Consider the following 22223-nt stretch of genomic DNA (forward strand, 5'->3'; position numbering starts at 1 on the left):
GAAAGGCCACGATAAGGTCTCTCCGGAGCCTTCTCTTCTCCAGGCTGAGCAACCCCAGCTCTCAGCCTGTCTTCATAGGAGAGGTGCTTCAGCCCTCTGATCATCTTCATGGTCTTCCTCTGGATGCGCTCTAACAGGGCCATGTCTTTCCTGTGCTGAGGACTCCAGGAGTCCTACTTAAGGTCTGTAGATGTCCAAAGGCTGTGTATAATTTTCATTGCAGAGTATTAGTGGACTTTGTGAGCATGAGGAGGATTGACTGTTCTCCACTGATTTTCATTGTCAGTCCTGGAGACTTCACTTGAAGTAGGAGCATTTTTATTAAAGAAATCTGTTTATCATTTTGACTATCTTGACTTCTCACATCTGTATTCAGAAATGCAGAAGACAAGCAAAAAACAAGAAGAGGGACCTGATTTAAGAAGTGTTAACATACCCTGATTTCCACACATTTCAACACAACAGGGAGGTGTTTGGCACTGGTTTACCACTTTGTTAGGTACAGAAGCCTATAATTTTAGCAGCTTCCTGTAGACCTCTACAACTTTATTAGCTAGGCAGAGGGGTTTTTTTTTTTTGCAGACGTAGTCCAAGAAAAGTTCCATTTTTGCTCTGAATCAGGAAATAGCTTGGCACAATCCCTGCTTATAAAATCTATGTGAAGAGCGTCGGTCATCGCTGCCAGGCATGTGGCTGAAAGGCTTTCCATCGATCGCTCTGCTACTCCTTCATGTTTTCAAACTTAAGGTTCCAGTTTCAGAACAGCCGAAGCTGAATGGAGAGCTCTTGGGCTGTGAGAGTCCTTATGATGTATTACCAGGGCTGAAAAGTCAGCATGCCAAGTATCTATGTAAATGTGCTGAAGGCAGTTTGTTCCCAGCATGTGAGACACGTACAGGTCGTAGTCCTGCTTCCTAGTTACCCTTACAGCTTATTCTGAGTTTGGGAGCAGAGATTTGTTAGCCATGGAGGAAAAAACAAAGGGATTGATGAGTCATTATAAAAGGATAGAACAAGATACTTTGTAACCTGAAATTAAAGTGATATTTCAGTATAGTGAAAGTGCAGGCATGTAAAGGAGCCTGGGACCTTTTTGGTGGGTGAGAATCTGTTAACTTGGAGCAGGAATGTCAGTCAGAAACATGTCATTACGGTCTGGTGGATAAAAAAAGAAGGTGAAGCGTTGTTTGTCACCATGAGAAAGGCACCATTAAATGTTTAATGGCGTCTTCATTTAATGTCACTTGAAGCATGCAGTAAATGTGTCATGCAACATGCGCATAAGCTTCACAGTGCGGTTTGACCTCAAATCTTTTAATCAGAGGTGATTTCAGTGCACAGATCAGGCATGGCATGATGTCTTCACCAAATGCTTACGATGCAATGATTACCCACGAATTCAAGACCAGCAAGGGTGCAGTCACACTGCTGCTGTTAAAATACCACAGTGAAAAATGTATGAGCTTTAGTAGGCTAAAGCTGTCATAGTGCAGGTGGGTGCACATACTTTGTCTTCCATACGGGATGAGAAACTTTGCTTGAACTTTACATATATACACAGGTGTGCATTTTTTAAAATTTTTTATTTTATTTTATTTTATTTTTTAATTTCAAAGTGTCCCTCAGGTTTTTAAGAGATTTTTGAATGTGTTCCTGTAGTTACTGGAAAGAATCTTATATCTCTTGGGAAGATGGCTGTCCATCTGTCTAGTGCATCAGCTGATGTACAATTAGCTGCCTGTTTTTAACCTTTTCTAATGGCAAGCTTGCTGCTCACCCCTGAGTGCCCTTCACCCTTGTCACAATGAGATTGGTGGCAGAGGTATCTGCTGTTCTCATAAAAGTTAAGGGTCTTGGCTTCAGTTTAATACCCAACTGTTTTATTGCATGTTTGCCTAAATCTCTCTCTGCTTTTATTTGATTCCAGCATTTTGAGCAGCTTGTTCTGCAAAATACTGTTACCAAAAAACCACTGTTTTATCCTTTCTGTGTAAGAAGGAGACCTTGGAGTTGTGGACTTTTATTACTACTATTGGATGGTTAATGAAAGGAAGACTTGATTGCAAGGAAAAAAAGCCATTGCAAATGGTTGACACACAAAGCCTAAAAATCCATACGGTTTCCTTCTCTCTGTTTGACATCAGTAGACAACTGGGCTGCATGGCCTGTGTCCATTGAAATCGGAGAAGAAATGCCCCATGATTACAGTGGATGGATAATACTGGGACTGAACAGTTAATTCAAGAGGGTTTAGCAGAAATTGTGTCAGTGAAAGGGAGATGAAGTAAAAATTGGTGTACGTAGGTCCATGAAGCCACTTCGAAGTGAGTGAGGGACTTTGCTAAGTAAGGGGTTAAGAACTGAAAATAAAAGCAACAATATATTTAAATGATTTAATAAATGAGGAAAATATTACCATAATTATGTTGCAGTGATTTGAAATACGTCCTAAGGTAAATTGCATTGGATCCTAATTAGCAGCTATTGGTTATTAGCTAAATCCGGTGCTGGGGAAAAAAATATAAATAGGTACAAGTGCTTAGCTATCGCATGCATCTTCAAACTCTGCATTTGTTGTCTCGTTTTGTACTATTTCTACCTAAAAGGTGAAGTAACTACTGCACATCCAAGGTAGTCTGCCTGCAGGTCACGGGGAACACCTCAGTTGTGTTGCAGCCAGACAGTATGAATTACAAATAAGGTGACAATTGGTGGCAAAACAATTTCTGTGTGCTGGTTTTATCTCATGAGGAACAACTACACCCTTCTACTTAGTAATAAAAATAAATTGCATAACGGGGCCTGTGCCTCTGGGAGCTTTGGCTATAGCTGTAAGATATGAATAGGTATACAGATAATATATTCCCTCTCTTGTTCTCCCTAATCTATCTGTCTGCCTACTTTGTAAACTGTACTTGACCAAGCTACAAACAGCTTTTAGTTTCTAAGGGCAGGAAAAGACAGTACACATCCCTGCGTGTCGGAAAACTAAGTGAAAATGACCTCTAGCTCCAAGGCACTTATTGAAAACCTATTTTAAATTGAATACACAAGCCAAGATAATACAGGCTGTTTGATAAGAAACATTAGAGAAATCCATAACACAAGGCTTTTTATTATGGGTTTATTACATCAATCTCTCCAGTGGGTAATGGAACTTGTAAATATACTCTTATGTAGGAGTCTCCTTGCGGGCTTTTTATTCATGCTGAAGTAAGCACAGCAAACTTATTTGCTGTCAGGGTACATTGAATTTAAGATTAGTATTTATTTTGGTTCTAAAGAGGTTTTGCTTTTGTGAATTGGAAGTTGGCGGAACATCTGTAGGAGAGGAGGTGGGACCGTGGGGAGTAAATGAGTTTCCCAAGCAAACCGCTGGTACCCACACAGGGTGTGGGGTGTGCGTGCACACCGTGGGGCGCGGGTCATGTGCTTAACTGCTCGCTTCGGTGGGCCTCCTCTCCTTCGGGAGGAAAAAGTTCGTTTGTTTAAGAAGGAGCTTGCGGGTTTTCCACTGAATAAAACCCAGCAAGATGAAAAATCATCTGTGGGATTAGAGAAATATTTAAGGGAAATATTTACTGCATTACCACGCATACAAACATGGTCACAGTGTACTTTTTACTGTATACATTTGTTCTTTACTATTAAAATGCTTTTAATTCTTTTCTAGAGGTAAGCAAAGTAATACTGTTGTGGCAATACCCCAGCATGCTTGTGCTTACTTGGGAGAAGCTAAGGGTACATTTATACTGAATAAAGAGTTAAGGAAAAGTTTACGTAGAAGTTCAAAGGACAAAAGATGTTAAAATTGTAGCAATACTAACAAAGCAAAGTCAGCATTTAACACATGACTTTAAGGGCTTGACTGTTGCAGTTAATTCCTGTTCTAATTATAGGGGTATATTTTCATTCATACAATACCAGGTAAAAGGTGTTGTCACTGGGCTGCAAATGGCTGCAATTGTATAGAAAATACATTCTTAAAAATTTTTCATTGCATAGCTCGGGTACATTCTTTGAATTGCAAAGCTTAATTCGAGTCACACAACCTTCAGTCAACAAGTTCATTGCAATTGAAATCCGTTATATTTTCCTAATGGATACTAGAGATGTAAAAAAAAAATGTAATGGAGAACCTGAGGCCAGTTCTTAGGCAAAGGCTTCACCAGCTCCAGGTGACTTGGATGGGGACAGTGTTTGAAGCCCCCCCAGGTGCTGCTCTTCAGGGAACCACAGCTGTCACCTGCACAGGCAGTGTGTGGTGAATATGCTGTAGGCTCAGTTCATAAGTAATGAGCAAACTTCTCTGGGAAGTGGAGTATCCAGTTTTGTAAACAACTACACTGCGTATCAACATAGTATGAAGGGATGTACTTTATGTTGGTGCAGAATAAGCAAGACCAGGTTTGAGTAATGTTTTGTATTTCCAACATTGACAAAGATCTTTTTACTGTATGAGACAGATTATGATTGAAGAATGAAGGATGTATATATTTAAGATCTGAGGGTAACAAATGTGCTTGTTGTATGAAACCACTGCTGTGTCAAACCCACGGGAAAGAAACCGTCCTGTTTATCCACCTGGCTGGGCACTTTCTTCTATACTACGCTATTGCACAGTAATGCTGCCGCTAATGTGCATCAGCAGACAGCGTAGCACTATTTTTGTTATATATTCTCACATGTATTAATTATGTATTATCATTTCCATCTCTTGCATATTTAAAAAGGCAGCAGTTTTAAAAAAGGCATTCGTTCTCATGTCTTTGAACTATTTTTGGCTGCCTCCGCAGTGCTCTTATAAACTTCCCTGGCAGCCGCAATGCTGAGAGCAACGGCACTTCTCATTTGAAGCGCTCTCAGGTACGATGGGTTGAACAGCAAACAGGTCAAGAGAAACTTCCTCCGTGGCTTTGATTTCTTGCTGCTCGCAGAGCAATGCTCTGGCGAGACAGCAGAGTGCTACCAAAGTGATCTGTAAAGAGTTATTCTCTCTTTAATTACTTTGTGTATTCTTCATTATGGAGTGCGGTGGTGTACTACTTGAAGTTAAAGCCAAAGCTCTCCGTTCCAGAGAAAAGGCTGCTTACAGAAATTCTTGTTTGTCTTTGAGGCATCTAAAAAAACAGTCAGGAGGTTCTTTGTAGTGCATTCTCAGTCCAGGATAATCCTTAATTTTCAAAATAGAGAAAGCCATTATTTTTTTAAATTGTAATGAAAAAATTGCTGAAGCAGTGCACATTATTTTGATTACCCATTAAGCCTTCTCTTCACTAGAATGAAATTACATGATTTTTGTTAATTTTCTTGCTTTTAACTTCTGACTTGTAATTTACCAAAAGAAAAAGTAACTCCCTATCCTGGAGCTGGTTGTCTCCCAATTGCCAAAGTGCTGCAGGTGGTCATGGCATTCGGATGAGTAATGCAAGTCAACTCCTATTTTGGCATCTTCCTGATATTTTGGGCTATTTGTAGTAAAACATGGCAAAGAATAACTTTTATTAGTTTGCACTGGAGTTCTAAAGGCTTCAGCCACCTATTGGTTGGGCATAAGTGGACATTATGTAGTGACATTTATTTCACTGGATCATACCAACACAGTACAACATGTAATTTCTTGTTGAACAAGAAAGTAAGTTGTTTTTTAATTATAAAGTAATAGGCCTCGGTCAGATGACTTTCTCCTAAAGAAATACAGGTGATCTCCTTCCAGTCAACTGTTGACTTGCTCTCCTCATTGATACCGAATTTGTTTTTTATCTCTGTAGTGATTTTATTTCAGTGCACTTCTTCAGAGCTTTTCCTTATGTCCTTTGTCTAACAGCAAAACAAGAGCCTCCTCAGGGAGGCAACTAGCTATATTTCATCTCTGGAGATGCAATTAGTTTGTATTTATCTTTAATGCCTCTGGGTGACAGGGTGCAGGCAGTTCTCCACGCAGGGCTTGCAGAGAGGACAGACTCCCGTGAACTGCCCTGCGTTGGTCAGCAGCGGCACTGCTGCTGCCAGCTGCTCGCATGGCTTCTCCGTGGTCACCACAGTAGTGGGAAAGCCATGGAAGGTTTAGTGGACCGTTGTACTATTTGTCACAGTGATGCTGGTTTGCAAATCATTTATAGAAAATGCGATTTGCATTAGGTCAAAGTCTAATCTGAAGCGCTTGTTCACAAATCACTCCGTTTTGCGTAACATTTGTGTTTGAAGTATCAGCATCCTCTGGGTGGAGAACCAGAAGTCTCCGTAAGCAAAGAAAACTGAAATTTTACCCTTGGGATAGGCTGTGTTGTTTGGTAATTGCTGCTTTTTGATGTCCTTATATTGCATTAAGGACTGTGTTTCCAGGAGCAGTTTTCTCCTGTTATAAGAAACACCTTAAAAAGGAGCTTCTCTTCCTGAAGCTGCACCAGGTGGTAGAGATTTAAATGGACAGTTTGAGATGAACTCTGTCTCTGGGGCAACCCCACCATGCTGCTCTTTAAACCTGAGCAAGAAATGTTTGAAAACTTAACCTGATAGTGTTACACCCAGATAGAAGAAAGATTTTACCCACAAATGCCATCAATGTGAGTGGGTTTTGAGGGTCCTAAATTGCAGTGTAAGACATCATAAAAGTCAGGTTTTTGACAGCTATTACTGATTTCTTTTCCCTGCTGCTTTACTTAAAGTTCATAACATTTTTAAACAATTAAAGGAATACATGCTATCGATGGGCAGATTGTACAAATTGCACTCCTAGTTGCTCTTTTGATGTTTTACTGATTGAACTCTGGGAACTTTATTTAAGCTGCCCTCAATTTGGCATTCAGCAATGTTGATTTTAATGCTGGATTCATGTGGGATCCGGTTTTTGCGTGTCTGTGTGCGTGTGGAGAGTCTGGTCCCTCTGCAGGGATGACCCAGCAGAATAAATAGGGATAAACACTGACTTCAAGAAAAAGAGTTGGGGAGTGTCCGTGAGTGCTGGAGGTCCCTGTGCTGGGGGTGGCCGTGCGGGGCAGGACACGGTGCCAGTGGCTGGTGTGTCCCAGTGGCTGGTGTGTCCCGGCAGCCGGAGCCACAGCAGCTCCCCTGCACCCCGCGGCTTCTCTGTGCAGGGAGTCATCTGCTGGAGAGCAGGAATGCTTTTGGTTCCTGCTCTGCTGAGGATTACAGAAACATTTTAAAAAAAATTTAAAAAAATTGAAGGACAGCTCCTCAAATGTGCCCTGAATTGGTGCAGTTCCACTGACTTCAATGAAGTTACAGAGATTTACACCAGCTGAGGTGCCAGCCCGGTGTCCCAACAGCAGACTTCAAATGCCTTAAATCCATTTATGTAACATAACCACCTAGAGATTATAGCATTGGATCCTGTTTACAGGATTAAACACTTTCTTGCTTTAGCAGCAGTGGGAAGAGCTAGTCAGGTTTTCCCATCCATGGCCAGAAGCCTGCCCGGCATTGTGATACTGTGCAGTGTGATCCTGGCACGCCTCAGGAGGGCATGCAGTACAGCGAGGACTGTAAGAAGGGCTTTGATTTACCTCTGTATAACTTTAAAAGAGAGGTTATTCTCTTTTCCTAAATGAAAAAAGTTAGTTCTGTTTAAACCCCAGATATCCAGGATGCCATCAGGCTTGCTTTCAAGGCAGCCAGAGACCATTAGAGGCTGATGCTGACAATTTTGCACCAAAAATATAAATATATGACATTATAAACATGAGGTTTCCCTCTCTCATGATTCCTTCAGTTACACTGTAATTTGTTACATTGAAATATTGTATGTTTTTCTTAATGCAAGGGCTGAACTAGCTAGAAATAGTAACAAAAATGCAGAGTGTAATATTTGTAATGAAGCAGATGCTTAAAAGGTGTGTCTGTGCCAGTAGTCTACGACAGAAAGGACACAAAACTCATGCTCACCTTATTCCCACTTTACTGAATATGAAGTGTTTTCTCATGGGGCCACATGTGAAACATCATGTTTAATTTGTAATACATAAATGCTGTAGGGAGCTACACATATCCCAAGTGGAAGAGTTTGGACAGGGTTGTGAAAGGCTCCACCACCAAAGTACAGTTGTGGTGGTCCCTGCAGCCTTCCCAGGATTTGAAAATGAACAAGTACTGTCCTTCATAGCCATGGATGTGTGTAGATCTTGGGAGAAACTGTACTCATCTCCTGTGTGCTCTTTTCTTATTCTTTTTCTTTCTTTATATTCAAATTCAGTTAGAAAAATTGCAAATCCCAAGCTTTTTTTGCAGGAATGTGTTTACAGTTTAACTCAGCTTTTCCTTCCCCCCTTCCCCCCCCTCCCCCCAAAAATAGCCTTTGTGTATTAAAAAAATATTTCTGAAAAGCAGCTGCTTTTTTCCAAAGTTTGTATGCTTTTAAAAGATTGAAATGGATTGAATATACAACTCGGCTACCTTGATTTAGATGGACATTACCTTTATTCTTCCATTTTTTTTAAAAACAGACTTGCTACATCAGAATTATTGTTTGAAGGCATTTAAACTGAATGCTTCTAATACAATCTAGACTATTTTAGATGAAAATAAAATAGCTCTTTTGCAGAATCACAGGCAAATGTAGAGGAACCAGAGGCAGAGACCACCACAGGAGAGATTTTTTAAGTCATCCAAGAGAGACGGGTACCTTATTCTTCCAAATGTTCAGTGATGGGTAGACCCATGGGCAGACCCACGGCTGTGTTAGCACAATCTGTGCTTTCATACACTGATCTCTGTTAAACGGTTGTCAGTTAAATAAAAGCTGCACACCTTGATTGCATCTGACTAGCACCTTTGGATGCCTAACACTGGGAGGACACAACTCCAACAGGTGAGATGATGAAGCTTCATTACTTGTGTCCTATTACAGTGTTGTCCCAGGGATATGGAAATACTGCCAAATATTGCCAAAACCAAACAGACAAGGAGAAATTTGGGTATTGGGTATTGAGTTAACAGATAGCTGTTTTACCTTCTGCTTTGTTCATGTTTTGAAAGTTTTGTGGGTGTCTGTTGGCAGTAAGTCACGTGTGCTAGCTGAATGCTGGTCTGCTCCTGGGAAAGCATTCCTGATATTCCCATAATTACTCAGTACTCAGCAGCACTGCCTGCTCTGGGCATAAGCAAGGGCTTGTACGACAGCTCTCAGCACTGTTTCTCTTAATACTGTGCAACTAAATGTCAGAGTCATCCCTGATCTATTCTCTTGTATACAGTGTTGTGTTTTCTTGCCGTAATTGCAAAATGTGTGCCCATGACCCAGAACAAGCAGATTTACAGTGCCCCATTGACAAACTGAACCACTGTACGTGCATTTTCTGACCAGTGACATAGTGCAAATTAAGTTCCTGGTCTTTCGCTCGAAGTGTGCCAGACTGATTAGATTATCCTTTGCTCGCTGCTACCCGGGAGCAGTACTGCGTCGCTCATGAGGCACTGGTAATTTGATCTGCTTATTCACAAATATTTGAGAAAGAAATCCATTGCCTAAACCTCTCTGTAAATAGCCAGATAAAAAGTTGGCAGGAATCAGCTTTACTTCTGACAGTGGCTAACATACTTAAACCTGAAAACAAAAAATGGGCTTCACCTTGAAGCGATGTGCCAGAGAGAGTTCCTTTCACCTTGAAGATTTCTACAGAGTGGGGCTCAATCAATTGAGAGCCTGTACACATTGCCAAAGTTGTCTTTGTTTTTCAAGCAATAGATGATAACAGAGATTACAGGTTATTGCCCCAGGGACTTCTCTTTTCTAAGGCTCCAGTATTTTAAAGAAAAGAGGCTTTTTCAATATGAGTATTTTCATAACTTTTTACTGTCCGCTGGTGGAGTGAGGAGGATAGCATTTGTGAACCTGGCTTTTACACACCTTCCTTATTACGTGAAAGATTAAAATCAATTGAAGTTCAGGGAGGTATTGCGGAAAGGAAATATGTGGCTTTAAAATATGCACACAGACCTACTATTTCTGTTTTGTTTTGTTTTTGGGTTTTTTTTTTTAATGTACTTTATAGTCCCTGTCATACTCAAGACAACGGAAAATCTTAGAATAATGATATGTGTTCTTGGAAGACAGTAATTATATCAACATCTTAAATTTTACTAATAAATCAATAGGTAATTAGTACAGACCTTTGAAACATTTATAATACCTTATCCACAAATAGCCCTCTCTGAGAACACCTAGCACTGGTGGAGGGATCTGCAGACTTTGGGAGGAGGTTGAAGAATAGTTGAAGGCAACTTTGTTTATACAGTGATGTGCTGTACTGGGGCTAGGTCAGAGGTGAAGGTAATGTCAAGCTGACCAGGTGTAAATATAAAGGGTTTTGATAGTCTAGGATGCTGGCAATAGCATTCTGAAAGAATTTTCAGATTCAGGTCTCTTATTAGGCAAAGGCCATTTTCAGCCTGAACCATAGACTTTGCCTGTTTTTGCACATTGCATCCAGGACTTGTTTTCAAGAGGGATGGAAAAGAATCAGCCCACTATCAATTTCTAGCTACAAGATACAGGTGCAGTCAGCATTCACAGACCCTGGGAACTGTCCTCATGGTTGGACTTCGCCTGTGCTTTCCTGGGAGGTTACAAACCGCTCTGGAAGCCACCATTGCCAACAGCACAAGGTTATGAGAACCTGAGGCCACAATTCATCAGGCATGGGATGTGGCTGCTACCCCTGCTGTGGCTGTGACAGGCCACCTGCATGCCAGGTGATGGATGAGGATAACGGATTGAGGCAAGATGTCTCAGAGCTGCTCTTCAGTGGTTAAGACTAGTGCCATGGATGGAGTAGACCATGAGCTGCAATTGTGTCTCCCTTAAGTACCAATTTCTCTGTCATTAACTGACCTCCTTGGTTGAAAGTATGTCATGTCCTGAGTTGAAAGAAGTAAAAAATACATAAACCACGAAACAGATTAAACACCAGTATTTCATCTAAGGCTCTATACAGTCCAGTCATCAGAGATGCTTTGAACTCAAACATACAGTATTCAAAAGCAGAGTGGCAAAATATTTGCATTGGCAAGTGTCATTTTCAAGGTGTTCAACTGCAGTTGGTGAAGTGCGGGGAGTTGCATGTGAATGAGCACAGCCCTTGCAGGTGGTGTCCGACATACCTGTCATTTCATTTTCATTCACAGAGGAGTTGTAATAGTCCCAGTGTTTGGTCTCTATGAGCATGTTCATTTTGTCTCCATGTACACTGGTGAAACAAAAGGAGCATGAGGTAATGTGAGAGAGTGACTATTTTTTCTCTTGTAACCAGCAGATTTGACAGATTAAGTAATTACACAGTACCATGAGTTGTTACAGCGATTGTCTTAGGGGAGAATGAAGAAAACAACTGAGGAAAATGTATCCAGTGACTGAAGAGCCAAGTCATGGATTTTGACCAGGGCTCAGTTTAGCAAAGTGCTGGTGGCATCCTGGCAGGTGGATTTCTGGTCACAGCTCAAATCCATGAAAGCTGCATGTGCACAACAACAACAAAGATAATTTAAGCTGTCTATATCCCATAGTTAAGTCTAGAGGAACAAACAGTTTATGGTAGGTTTTTAGATAATGCGGGTTTAGTGTTCTTATTCCTAGTGACAGAATATGTTCATTCAGAATAGATGTGTTATGCAGCAGCTTTTGAGAACCCTGGTGAAATTAATATTATTCATCTCAAAACCAGAATATGTCTTTGTTACTTCAAGAAGAAAAATGTGAGGGTTTTTTTTGTTGGGTTTTTTTTTTTTTATTACTGCCCAATGGTAACAATAGATGTATTGTGCTAGGTAGGGACAGTATTTTAATTTCCTGTCATAATCCTGGTTTCTAGGGTTGGATATATAATTCTGCTGAATGATTTCCTCAGGGCTAGAGCTTAACTTATAAGACATCAGAACAAGTCTGATTATTATTTATGTATTTAAAAGCATCTTTCAAAAATATCCCTTTGGTTGTTTCTAGTATTTCAGTGCTGGAGATCAACAAATAACCTGATCATTAATGAACAGGCAGCTGGTTCTGTGTTATATTTGTAACTAATCTTTCAGCAGAGGACCTGCAGATGCCCCAATGCTTTTCTATTGTACTCCTCCTCCTCCTCTTATTATTATTGTTGTTGTTGTTATTATTATTATTATTATTAGTGTTGTTGTCTTAGATTTACTCATAGCTCTATTGTGGGCTGATATCATCCTTAACGGAGCAGTGCAAGTTTATGTGTTTATTTTCCTGATGTTAGCTGTGATGACTCAGGGAGAACGCTGCTCGGTGAACAAAATTGTGATTTTCTGCAGTAATGGAGAAATGTGCTTTTATCGTATACTGAAGAGAACATCTGTGGTGATAATCATGCTGTTGACTTACTAAGAGAACACAAATTACATTCTATTAAATAACGTTTTTGTCATAGGACAAGTCACTCATTACGCTGCATTGGGAATTGCCTCCTCCCGGCTGTCTAGACCCAGTAGATGAGGCACAGGGAAAACTTGCTTGCTATTGCATGTATGGATCAGGTAGCAAGATCATTCTTTTTTAAAGTGCTAACTTGATGACATTTGCTATAATTAATCATGTGGCATTTAAATAGGTAAAATTACGATACCGCTGTGGTACAGACAGTCAGACTGAATGAGAGGCTTCACAGATGAACTCCCCGAGCTGGCATTTGCACGTTTGCTCCTGTGCTCCAGTGTCGCAGGACCCGGGCAGAGGCAGCAGGCGGGCTGGCTCCTGACCTCCCCTAACTGATGAACCCCGGGCTTCCCTCGGCAGTCAGAGCACACTCGCATCGGGGTGGATGTGTTTAACCCTGCTTTTAATTCAAACTGCTCCAGATACTTGGGTCACTTGTAAATAGAGTCGTCAGACCATTACTGTCTCCATTTCAAATTCTGGAGCTCTTCCATGCCTGCATTTACGAGAGTGAAGATTTATTTCTTCCTGTCTTCTGAGCCTCTGGATTTTATGGCTGCGTTACTGTCTCTGAGGAATATCTGACACTGCTTTTGAACTTGGGTATCAGATGCTTGCCTGTCAGATGTCACCTGTCAAGCATGGCTTTCCACTTTAACTGCTCTTATACTTGGTACAGCAGCGATCTGGGAAATAAAAGTATGTCAGAAAAGAGAGGTGATAGCGGGAGGAGCCATCTGGCTCGTGGTCCCTGTTGGAGAGCTGTAGGGTGCTACAAAACAGCCTGGTGCTGCAAGGGGTCAGGAGAGAGGTGATGGGTCTCTTACTCATCCAGCTTCTTACCCCAGAAGCAAGCCTGCAGGGGATGTCTCAGAGAAGATCTCTGGGTGTTTTGCTCCTGCGGCTCAGAGTATTGCAGTGGAACTGCAGAAAGTGCATCTTATGCAGTGGTGGGGTGATGATGATGAGAAGGAGGAAAAGAGCCTCATCATTTGGTTCAGCTTTGCTCCCAATGAAAGTATCTGATTGTTGTTGGTGGTTTGTTCTTTTTAGTTATCTTGACTGTTTTTCTTTCTTAAACATGTGGGTCAGCCATGGTGCAGTGGTAGGCAGGAACAATTAGCAGCCCAACAGCAGAGGCAGGCTGGTGACTGTCTCCAAAGATGCAGCGCTACAAGGCCTTTCCCTTAAAAATAACACTTCATACAAGACTTTTTCGATCTTCTCTTTTTAAATACATTTTTTGTTTCTATTGAATGGGAAGCACCTTTAGCAGGTCTTGTTCATTGGGAAGTCTACAGAATTATTTGTAGTAGCACTATCTGGTGTAAAAATTGCTTTCTTGTAATTTCAAAGCCATTAGCACCATTTGTGCATGCAGTTGATGTTAATAGAAGTGACAGGCAAAAAATAAAGAGCGAGCCGTCCAATTTAGTCTTCTCCTGCTCAGGAGGACGTAATGCAGCTGACTAACCTTGAAGAGCAGGCTGTTGTGTTAATCAGTGATGCCCTTGAGCTGTCCTATCCATTTCACTTTCCAGTTTCCTGAAGAGTTGCTCTTCCCAAGGTGCAGTTTTGTCTTGAAAAAATACCGACTTGTAGTGCTGTATGAAAACACACCAGCATACATAGCAGAAACCAATTCCCTTGGCAGCAAACAAGGAAAGGATTTTTATCATTTATACTGGATATACTCCAAGAATTCTCTCTTCAGTTTAGTTATTATCTTTCCCTACAGTGTGGAATATTCAATTAAACCTTCTCTCAAATTGGCCATAACTTTCAATGAAAATTAAAGCAATTCCATTTAGGTAACGATATCCGTCACTGGGCTTAATGTTCAGAGAGAATAGGAATGGTTTCACCTGTTCATGTGAATTAACCTCAGCTGACGTTCTTCATGTTTCAATTCCTCAAAAGTGCAGAAAGATGACAAGCATTTAGCATCCTACTGGATATGCTGGCTTTCAGGTTTAGGGTACTGGAGGGACACAGAAAATATACTCTTCATTTGTAATGTATTTAAATTAATCTGGCATTTTAAAGTAGATTTTGTGATTCACTAGGAAAAAAAAAGAGCATGGATCTCAGCAGAAGCTAGGATAGCAGGATGTTCATCTAAATTATCTATCACATTCTGTCCAACAGCATATGGGCATACCCCTCGTACTGTGTTTAAAAATGTTTCTTTGATCATGAAATCTACTGAAATTTCCTATACCCTGCATCTTACTGAAAGAAATACACTTCGCTCAAAGGAGGCAGACCCAGAGCAATAGTACATTTGTTTCATCTGACAGGGGAAAAAAAAAAATGCTTTTTGGTAACCAATCTTGTTTGCAACTTGTCTTAAGCTGAGGGCAGCTCAGTGTTCGTTCTGGGTTAACTCATTTCGGGCTCAAGCAAAAGAAATGTAACTCAGAACAATAAAATCTGTCACTGGGAGAGTGTCTCAGCAGTTAGCTTGTCCGGGAAGGTTACTTATTGTATTTTCCCAGGACAGTAACAAATGTGTAAGGAGTAGCACAGGTTATGCAGTAGTTGCTAAATATTGTAAAGAATGAAGTGAGCTAAAATAACTGAGCAGCTTTCATGTGTGTACATACATATATGCACTGCTTCATTGTTCTGTTTGATTAAATGACCAAAAGAGAGCCTAATAAACGCAATCTGATAAGAAGGGCAAGGGAAAAGCCTGCTAAGCTCAGGAAAGAACCGCCTTCTGGCATCGGTGGGCTTCTGTGGATCAAGCAGCTAGTTGTGTTCATCAATGATAAGCTAAAAATGTGTTGTTGCTTTGTGATTGTGAGTCCCTGAACATTATTGCAATAGAAAAGAAGTTACCACTTTTATTTAAAAAAAAAAAGTGTCAAATTCACATTTCAAATTTATCTGAATAGCAAAACTTTGCTCCCACAAAACCAGACACTGTAATAGAGCAAATGCATTTGCCTGTGCTGACACCAAACATCTGAAATCTGTTTCTACCCAGTAATGTAAGTTAGTCAAAAATGGACTATTTATGGTACAGGTACTTTTAGTTTTCTGTTTGTAAGAATCTAGACAGCAGTTTGTTTTATTTATTAGTGACTATTTAGTGTTCTTTGAACCAAATCCTCCTCTTCTGTAAGGTACTGTGGCTCAAGTCTTGTCACACACCGTGTTAGGATCTGGGCTGCAGTGATTTCAATCACGCATTAGACTGTAGCAAAAGGACTCTACAGGCTGAAGATTAAATAGTTTAGACTTGCTTATCTTGGTTATACACAAGCAGCAATAAGAGAAAGAAGAAAGGCACTCAAAATAATTTTATCTACCCAGTGTTGCAAGGTTTTTCCTCCTCTTCTGATCCCCTGATACGCTGGCAGCTGCTTTCAGACTTTCTCCCTGCCTTACCCAACGCTGTTCTCTTGAAAGCCAAGTAGTAGTTGCACCAGGGCTTTTCTTCTCACTGGCTAACAGGAAGGGCAAGCATTTTTTGCCATATAAAAGCTGAATGTTAGTGTCAGCAGCAGATATAATACTTGGAGAGCGGTTTCATTTGATCTTCCATGAGCTTCTATTTTAGCTTAGGCAAATTAAGTTATTTAGCCTTTTCACCTATTTGTGACTATTTCTACCTTTGTAGTTCTTTACCTTTTGTTCAATGTGTTTTCTAAATTGTACTTTGCTTACTAATTATGTAGGCAGATTGTGATCTTTCTCACAAATGTAACTCCCTATCAAACACCCCATTGCATCATGTGGACCAGTTTCATTATACCTTGAAGACCAGTGTCTCACCCCAGGATGCTACACCATAAGGGTCTGGGCCCTGATGCTGCAGCCAAGTGATGTCCTAGTCACATGGGGACATGTTTGGACCCTTAGATTTGTTTGTGTGTCTGTTTCCCAACTCAAGTAGGTGAGCTATCTACTTTTTAATGCAAAGCGTATTTTCTTGTGATGGGAGGAGGACCAAGAATCTGACCTTTAGCATGATGTGATATGGTATAAATTGACACACCATAATTGAAATAACAGCAAATGACAGCGTAGCGTGACTTGTGTCCTTTGTGGGGTGTGAGGCAGATGACACAGTTGATGCAACACGTACCTGAGTCAGCAGGGTTCGCTAACTGGATTACCTGGGATGGTCTGGCTTGTGCCTGTCCCAGCACAATCAAGCTCCTTGCGTATGGGAGTTGAAGCGATTCTTACACAGGACCTGAGCACCAGGCCAGCTTCTGTATTTTACAATTAGAAAACTGGATAAATTAAAATGTATTTTAATTCTCTTGTTTTCAAACCCATTAATATAGTACTCAGAGCTGTAATCTTCATGGGCCAGATTCTAATATTCTTTCTTACAGTGAATAAGACTTTTTAAGGAGTGAAGCAGCCTTGGGTCTCAGAAACAAGTCAGGATATCATAATCTAACCCTGTATGCTTTATGGTTATTATTATCTTTTTCTGCCAGCAACAGTAAGTTGCACACAGGTATAATTTAAAGCTAGAGATTATGTGAAATGTGTTTTGAATAATAAATGAGTCTCAGTCAGATATCGTTAACATATAATTAAAAATAAAGATAAACACAACCGATATGAATGTATGCTTAGTGCATTCTCTTTTGTGGTGGTGCCTGAGGGAGGAGATATGGGGGAGAGGTTGCTCCATTATAATCTTCCTGGCAGAGTCTTTCTGAAATCCTTCTGTGGAGATGACAGAATTTTTTCCCTAGAGTAAAGAGTTATTGTTCTGTCCCTAATAAATCCAGGTGATTTCCCACTGTCGGGGGTATGAGGGCTGTTCACAATCATACTCACCTTCCTCCCATTGGGAAGATGCATCATCTTCTGTTAATTTCTTTTTCTTTCTTATTTTTTTGTTCATCCCATCATCTCTATATTTTATTTATTCATTCTCCTCTGACCTCCTATACCCACAAATTTCCTGCATGTCCATCTCGATGGACATCTGGCAGCAGACCAGACAGCAGCGTGGCTGCCTGGCCAAAGTGAACATCCATGCTCGCGTCCCTGCGAGTCCCTGCCCTCGGCAGCGAGGAAGCTGTCGGTACCAGCAGCAGCACCCTGATGGCCCACGCAGTTGCCCTTTGTCCCGTCAGTACTCTGCAAGAACAGAAGTCTGCTGTAAAGAAGATAGGGCAGAACATAATCGGAAAGTGTTCAAAAAATGTTAAAGCAAGGCTCCTTCTATTCAGCTAAAAGACTTTCTGACTGTGAGCAGTTTCACTGGGTCCTTACTTGCGCTATACTTAGGGGAGGCAGCTAGACATTGACACTGATGGGCGGAAAAGTCTTGGTGAAATCAAGGTAGCTGATCTTTTCAGGGAAGAAAAGTTGGTTTCCTTTATGTTCTGAACAGCTACTGTGAAGATAAAACTGTCTAATATGAACAGGATGGAGAGCAGGGAATTTACGTTGTAACTTTTTGTGGGCATTTTGAGCAATGTTGACATATTTCATGAAATCCTGTAACTGCAAAGTGGCAGGCAGAGAAAAGCTGTACCTCAGGACCGTTCCTGTTAGCAATGCTTACCCTTAGTTCCAGGTTTGAAAAAAGATAAACTGATAAGATGAAAATTTAAAGTGGTTGAGGAGAGAGGAAAGAAGATATGAAGGAGTTAATAACACAGAAGATAAAAATGTGTTTTTAAAATAAAGAACAAAAGTCAGTACAAGGAAGGCTCCTGTAAGTAATCCCCAAACTCAGACTGCTGGACTGCTGTGAAAAGACTACTGAACTCTTTGAAGGTTGTTTTGCCAAAATATTTTCACTCTTCTACCTGTATTTAGAGTGAGGTTTTAATACTCCAAAGTGCACGAGTGTGTAATGTGCTTGCCAGCGCAGTTCATACCAAGCACTCAGGACCTTTGTCCCCGGGGAGTACAGTGAGGTACAAGGGCTGGTGCCTGGGGGATCCCTGCAGCATCACCACTGGGAAAGGGCAGAAGATGTAAAAGGGTTTACATGGCCAAGGGTCCCCTCCGAGGGGCTGATTCTCAGTTACGCCCCGTGACTGCAAAAAGGTTTCAATCCAGGGACGGCAGAACCACTTTTAATGGAGGGGCTTCCTGGGGGCTGTAAATGCTGGTGAACCTCCAGCTCTCATTACTGTGTAGCTGTATTTAATAATGTGGGTTTTTAATTTACAGTGAAAATATTTCAGTTTTTAAAGGTGAAACTAAGCATTCTGGTTTGAAGTAAGCTTTGCCTGTTCCCATTTGTTTGAACTTTGGGTAAAGTTTCAGTCTGTGCTCTGTTTAGTGCACAAACATTTTTGCGAACATTGACCACACTTGGGTTCAATGACTTCTGGAAAAAAAAAATCTGGCTGCTATAAAAAAAAAAAAAAGGTATCATTGTCACATCTTTTCTAGGGTGAATGATACATGGCCTTTTGCTGCTAAGATACTATTTTATATTTTAACACTGGCTACATGGAGATTCCATCAAATATCTGTCACATTTTTCCTCTGTTTAATGCAGATGACAACACACTGCACGGACCAGTTTTCCTTCAGGAGCCCAACAGCGTGATCTTCCCCTTGGATTCAGAAGAAAAGAAAGTGAAGCTGAGCTGCGAAGTAAAGGGAAATCCCAGACCAACCATTGGGTTTGTTGAATGTTTAACTATTCTTTAGCACGATCTCCGCGCTACAGCAGTATCCCCCAAGAATGTGTATCATGCAGTATAACTCAGTGATACCCCTGGAGTCTGCCACAATGCTGATAACAAAAAAAAAAAAACAAGCATCAGGAAATTACTACGTATTGCAATGCAATTGCAAAATTTGGACAAGGGTTCAAAAAGGTTATGAAGGGATTATAAATAGTCTTGGCTCCCAGATTAACCATCCTTTTCCATAAACATGGACAAAGCTCTTAATTGTTTTTAGCTTTACTAGCTGCTTTGGGATCCTTAGAAAAAAGATGGTATGCTACTACGGTGATGCTACTGCTGTAAATCATTTACGCTGCTGGGTTTTTTCCTTTAATACCTTTCTCATTTTGTTCACCAAAGTAAATGCCACTCTGAAACTGATTAGAGTCGTCAGACCTCAGCCACCGTGCTGTCTTCTGAAATGACTGACTATTTAATGCAATCAACTCTGTTGATTCACTGGTGCAAACATACTCAAATTGTTTCTCTGTATGTTCTGGAGCTGCTATGCGGCTGTGGCTCCCTTGCATGCTCTGTTGAGGGCTGGTGGGCATGAGGGTTGCTGTAACTGGGGCAATGTGGTGCTGGAATTTCTCAGTGCCCCCGTTTGTGACAACATCTGCTGTGAGTGAATTTTCTTAAATTTAAAAACAAACAGCTAGCAAGTCAGGAGTGGAAAAAAAAACCCCAAAACCTCAGTGGACTTGAATGGTTTAAAGATCCTGTTTCTGGGACTTCCCCTTGCAAAATGATTAATTCCAAAGAGCAGCAGCACTAGCAACTACAGAAACATTAATCATATCAGAGACTGAAATATATGTCAAGGATATTGCTCTTTCAGTTAAATACTGGAATATTTTGCGTTTTCATGCTTTTTTTTTTTAGTAAGTAGTCAAAAGATGTTTTAAATCTTTCTTTATTTACTTCATGTTATATTTTCAAATACTCAAGAGCATCCATTAATATTAGCAGAATTTAACTTTGGCATTTTGTGCTATAGCTGGAAGTTAAATGGAACCAGTATTGACATCGGTATGGATTACCGCTACAGCGTGGTGGAAGGCAACCTGTTGATCAATAATCCCAATAAAACCCAAGACACCGGAACATACCAGTGTGTAGCAACAAACCCGTTTGGAACGATTGTCAGCAGAGAAGCAAAGCTTCAGTTTGCTTGTAAGTAAAAGTAACAAGGCAGCCTCCGTTCCTGCAGCATGCTAGAAAAACCTGAGAGCAATGCCACCTTTCCTAACTTTTTCTAATGCATTACGCAGTATTTTCTGAGCTGTTCATGCAGTAGAGAAAACACCTGGATTTAGAGGGGAAATGTGAATGAGGAACAGATGCATTGGTTTATGATTATTTAGCTAAAATTGTATGTAGTGTGCAGGGTAAAATGTCTTATTTCTTGAGAAAGAGGCCACCTAGGAAAGTATCTGCCGAACAGGATCTCACCATTGATTTTTCCTTTCAGTTGAGAATTAAAGCTTCAAAATATTTGAAGGAGCATGCCCTTTATAAGGAATAAATTCACAATGACGGTTTTCACAAGTCCTACATTTCAGTTCTTAGGTACGAATACTTTCAGGTATGGGTGATGTTTTGGAACTGTGCGTAGAAAGGAAAACAGGCTGCTTTATATTTATTTTGGGTTAAATTCAGAGTTGCAGCTTCTTGTCGAATGCTAAGGATAACAAAAGACGTAGGTCTTGATGTGAATTAGCATTGTATGAAATTATGTAAAGCCATTTTGAGGTACAGGATAAAGTCTGTAAGAGTGGGCAAATGATAACGCAGGACCACGAGTCATCTCTTTTCTCATGTAGTTGAGAAAGTGAAGGCAGAGAATAGATACATGGACTTATTCATCCATCATCTCTGTGATTTCTCTGTGCCGTTGTCCTGGGAGGGGTGTACATAGCAGCTTGGTAATTACAGCAGGAGCTGCTATGAAATATCCTTGCATGTACGTGCAGGAGTTCAAGGCAGTCCATTCCGTTCACAGACATGAAGCTATCAGTAATGGTGAGCTGGGCTTTCAGTAGTGCTTAATGAAGGATGCTTTTGACTGACTGGTAAGAGAAGCTGATGTGCTCCAGCTACAAAAATGAAAAGTAAAAATGCCAATAAACACCAGGTTCACGCAATATAGAGAGGTGATTTGTGATGAGAAATATTACTGTGAGTAGAGTCAAGTCCTCTGTCTCCCTGCGTTGTCTACAATATATTATCCATTTGCTTATGACCTGCATGTGTTTTTCCATGACTGAAGGTGCATTTTCACTCTGGATGGGTAATGAACAGCTTCCTCAAGACCAATCTCATCACTCCACATTTCAGTATGTCAAGGTGATCACTTCATAAGTACTGTGTTGGTCTGCTTCCCTGATGACCACGTGTTTCACAGCAGGCTCTGTCTTACAAATTGTGGCCTTCTGCTAGCTGGCACCCACATCCTTATTCAGAGTAAAGAACTTCAACTCCCCCTTGGCTGGGGTTGTACTGTTTGCTGAAGTCAATTGTTCAAGGACAAGCTGGGTACCAGCTTGCAGTTCCTTAGATGCTGGTCCTGCGCTTCAAAGTTTGGGATGTGGGACTTGGAGGGAGGATCCTGATGCTGGCAAGTGCAGTAGCCACAGACTACTTGAGTGGAAATAGATCAGCTGCCTTGCTTGTTTAAATTGTTAGGTGCTTATTAATCAAGAGCTTGCAAATGCAGAGAATTCTGCACAAAAATAAGAAACCTTTAACATTTTATCTTTGCTTCAGATACAGAGTGTTTGTTAAATTCTGTTTAATTTATCTTTGTCAGTGAATGATACATCTGGCAAAAATCTTTCAGGTTTACTAGTGGACCAAATATGAATTTGGTTTGATTCTTAGGTAAGAAGATTGAACTCAAAACCAAAGCTTGTTCCTTTCCAGTTACAGTAATGATGGGGAACTTGAATAATGTATTATTTTTGATGCCTAAAATTTATTTTAGATTGCTAATACAGCATAATCAATTAGATACATTTGGATTAAATAAAAAAAAATCAGCAATTTTCAAGGTAGGCTCTGTGCTTTCACAAAACAGGAAGTCATTTTGTCTTGTACAATCAAAGGGATGGCAACCAGAATTAGCTGAATTATGAAACGCA

General features: G+C 40.6%; 1 protein-coding gene across 7 annotated transcripts in view; it reads left to right on the top strand.

The window, feature by feature from the left end:
• Positions 1–22223, top strand: part of CNTN4 (contactin 4) — a 349563-nt gene that overhangs the window by 199111 nt on the left and 128229 nt on the right. For all 7 annotated transcript variants that reach the window (XM_029995893.2, XM_029995899.2, XM_029995894.1 and 4 more), the window contains 2 exons: positions 18906–19032; positions 20081–20256. In XM_029995893.2, coding sequence (XP_029851753.1) covers positions 18906–19032; positions 20081–20256 — 303 coding nt within the window. The remainder of the gene's footprint in view (positions 1–18905; positions 19033–20080; positions 20257–22223) is intronic.

The sequence above is a fragment of the Aquila chrysaetos genome, chromosome 20 (genome assembly GCF_900496995.4).
Source record: "Aquila chrysaetos chrysaetos chromosome 20, bAquChr1.4, whole genome shotgun sequence".
Classification (NCBI taxonomy): Eukaryota; Metazoa; Chordata; class Aves; order Accipitriformes; family Accipitridae; genus Aquila; species Aquila chrysaetos.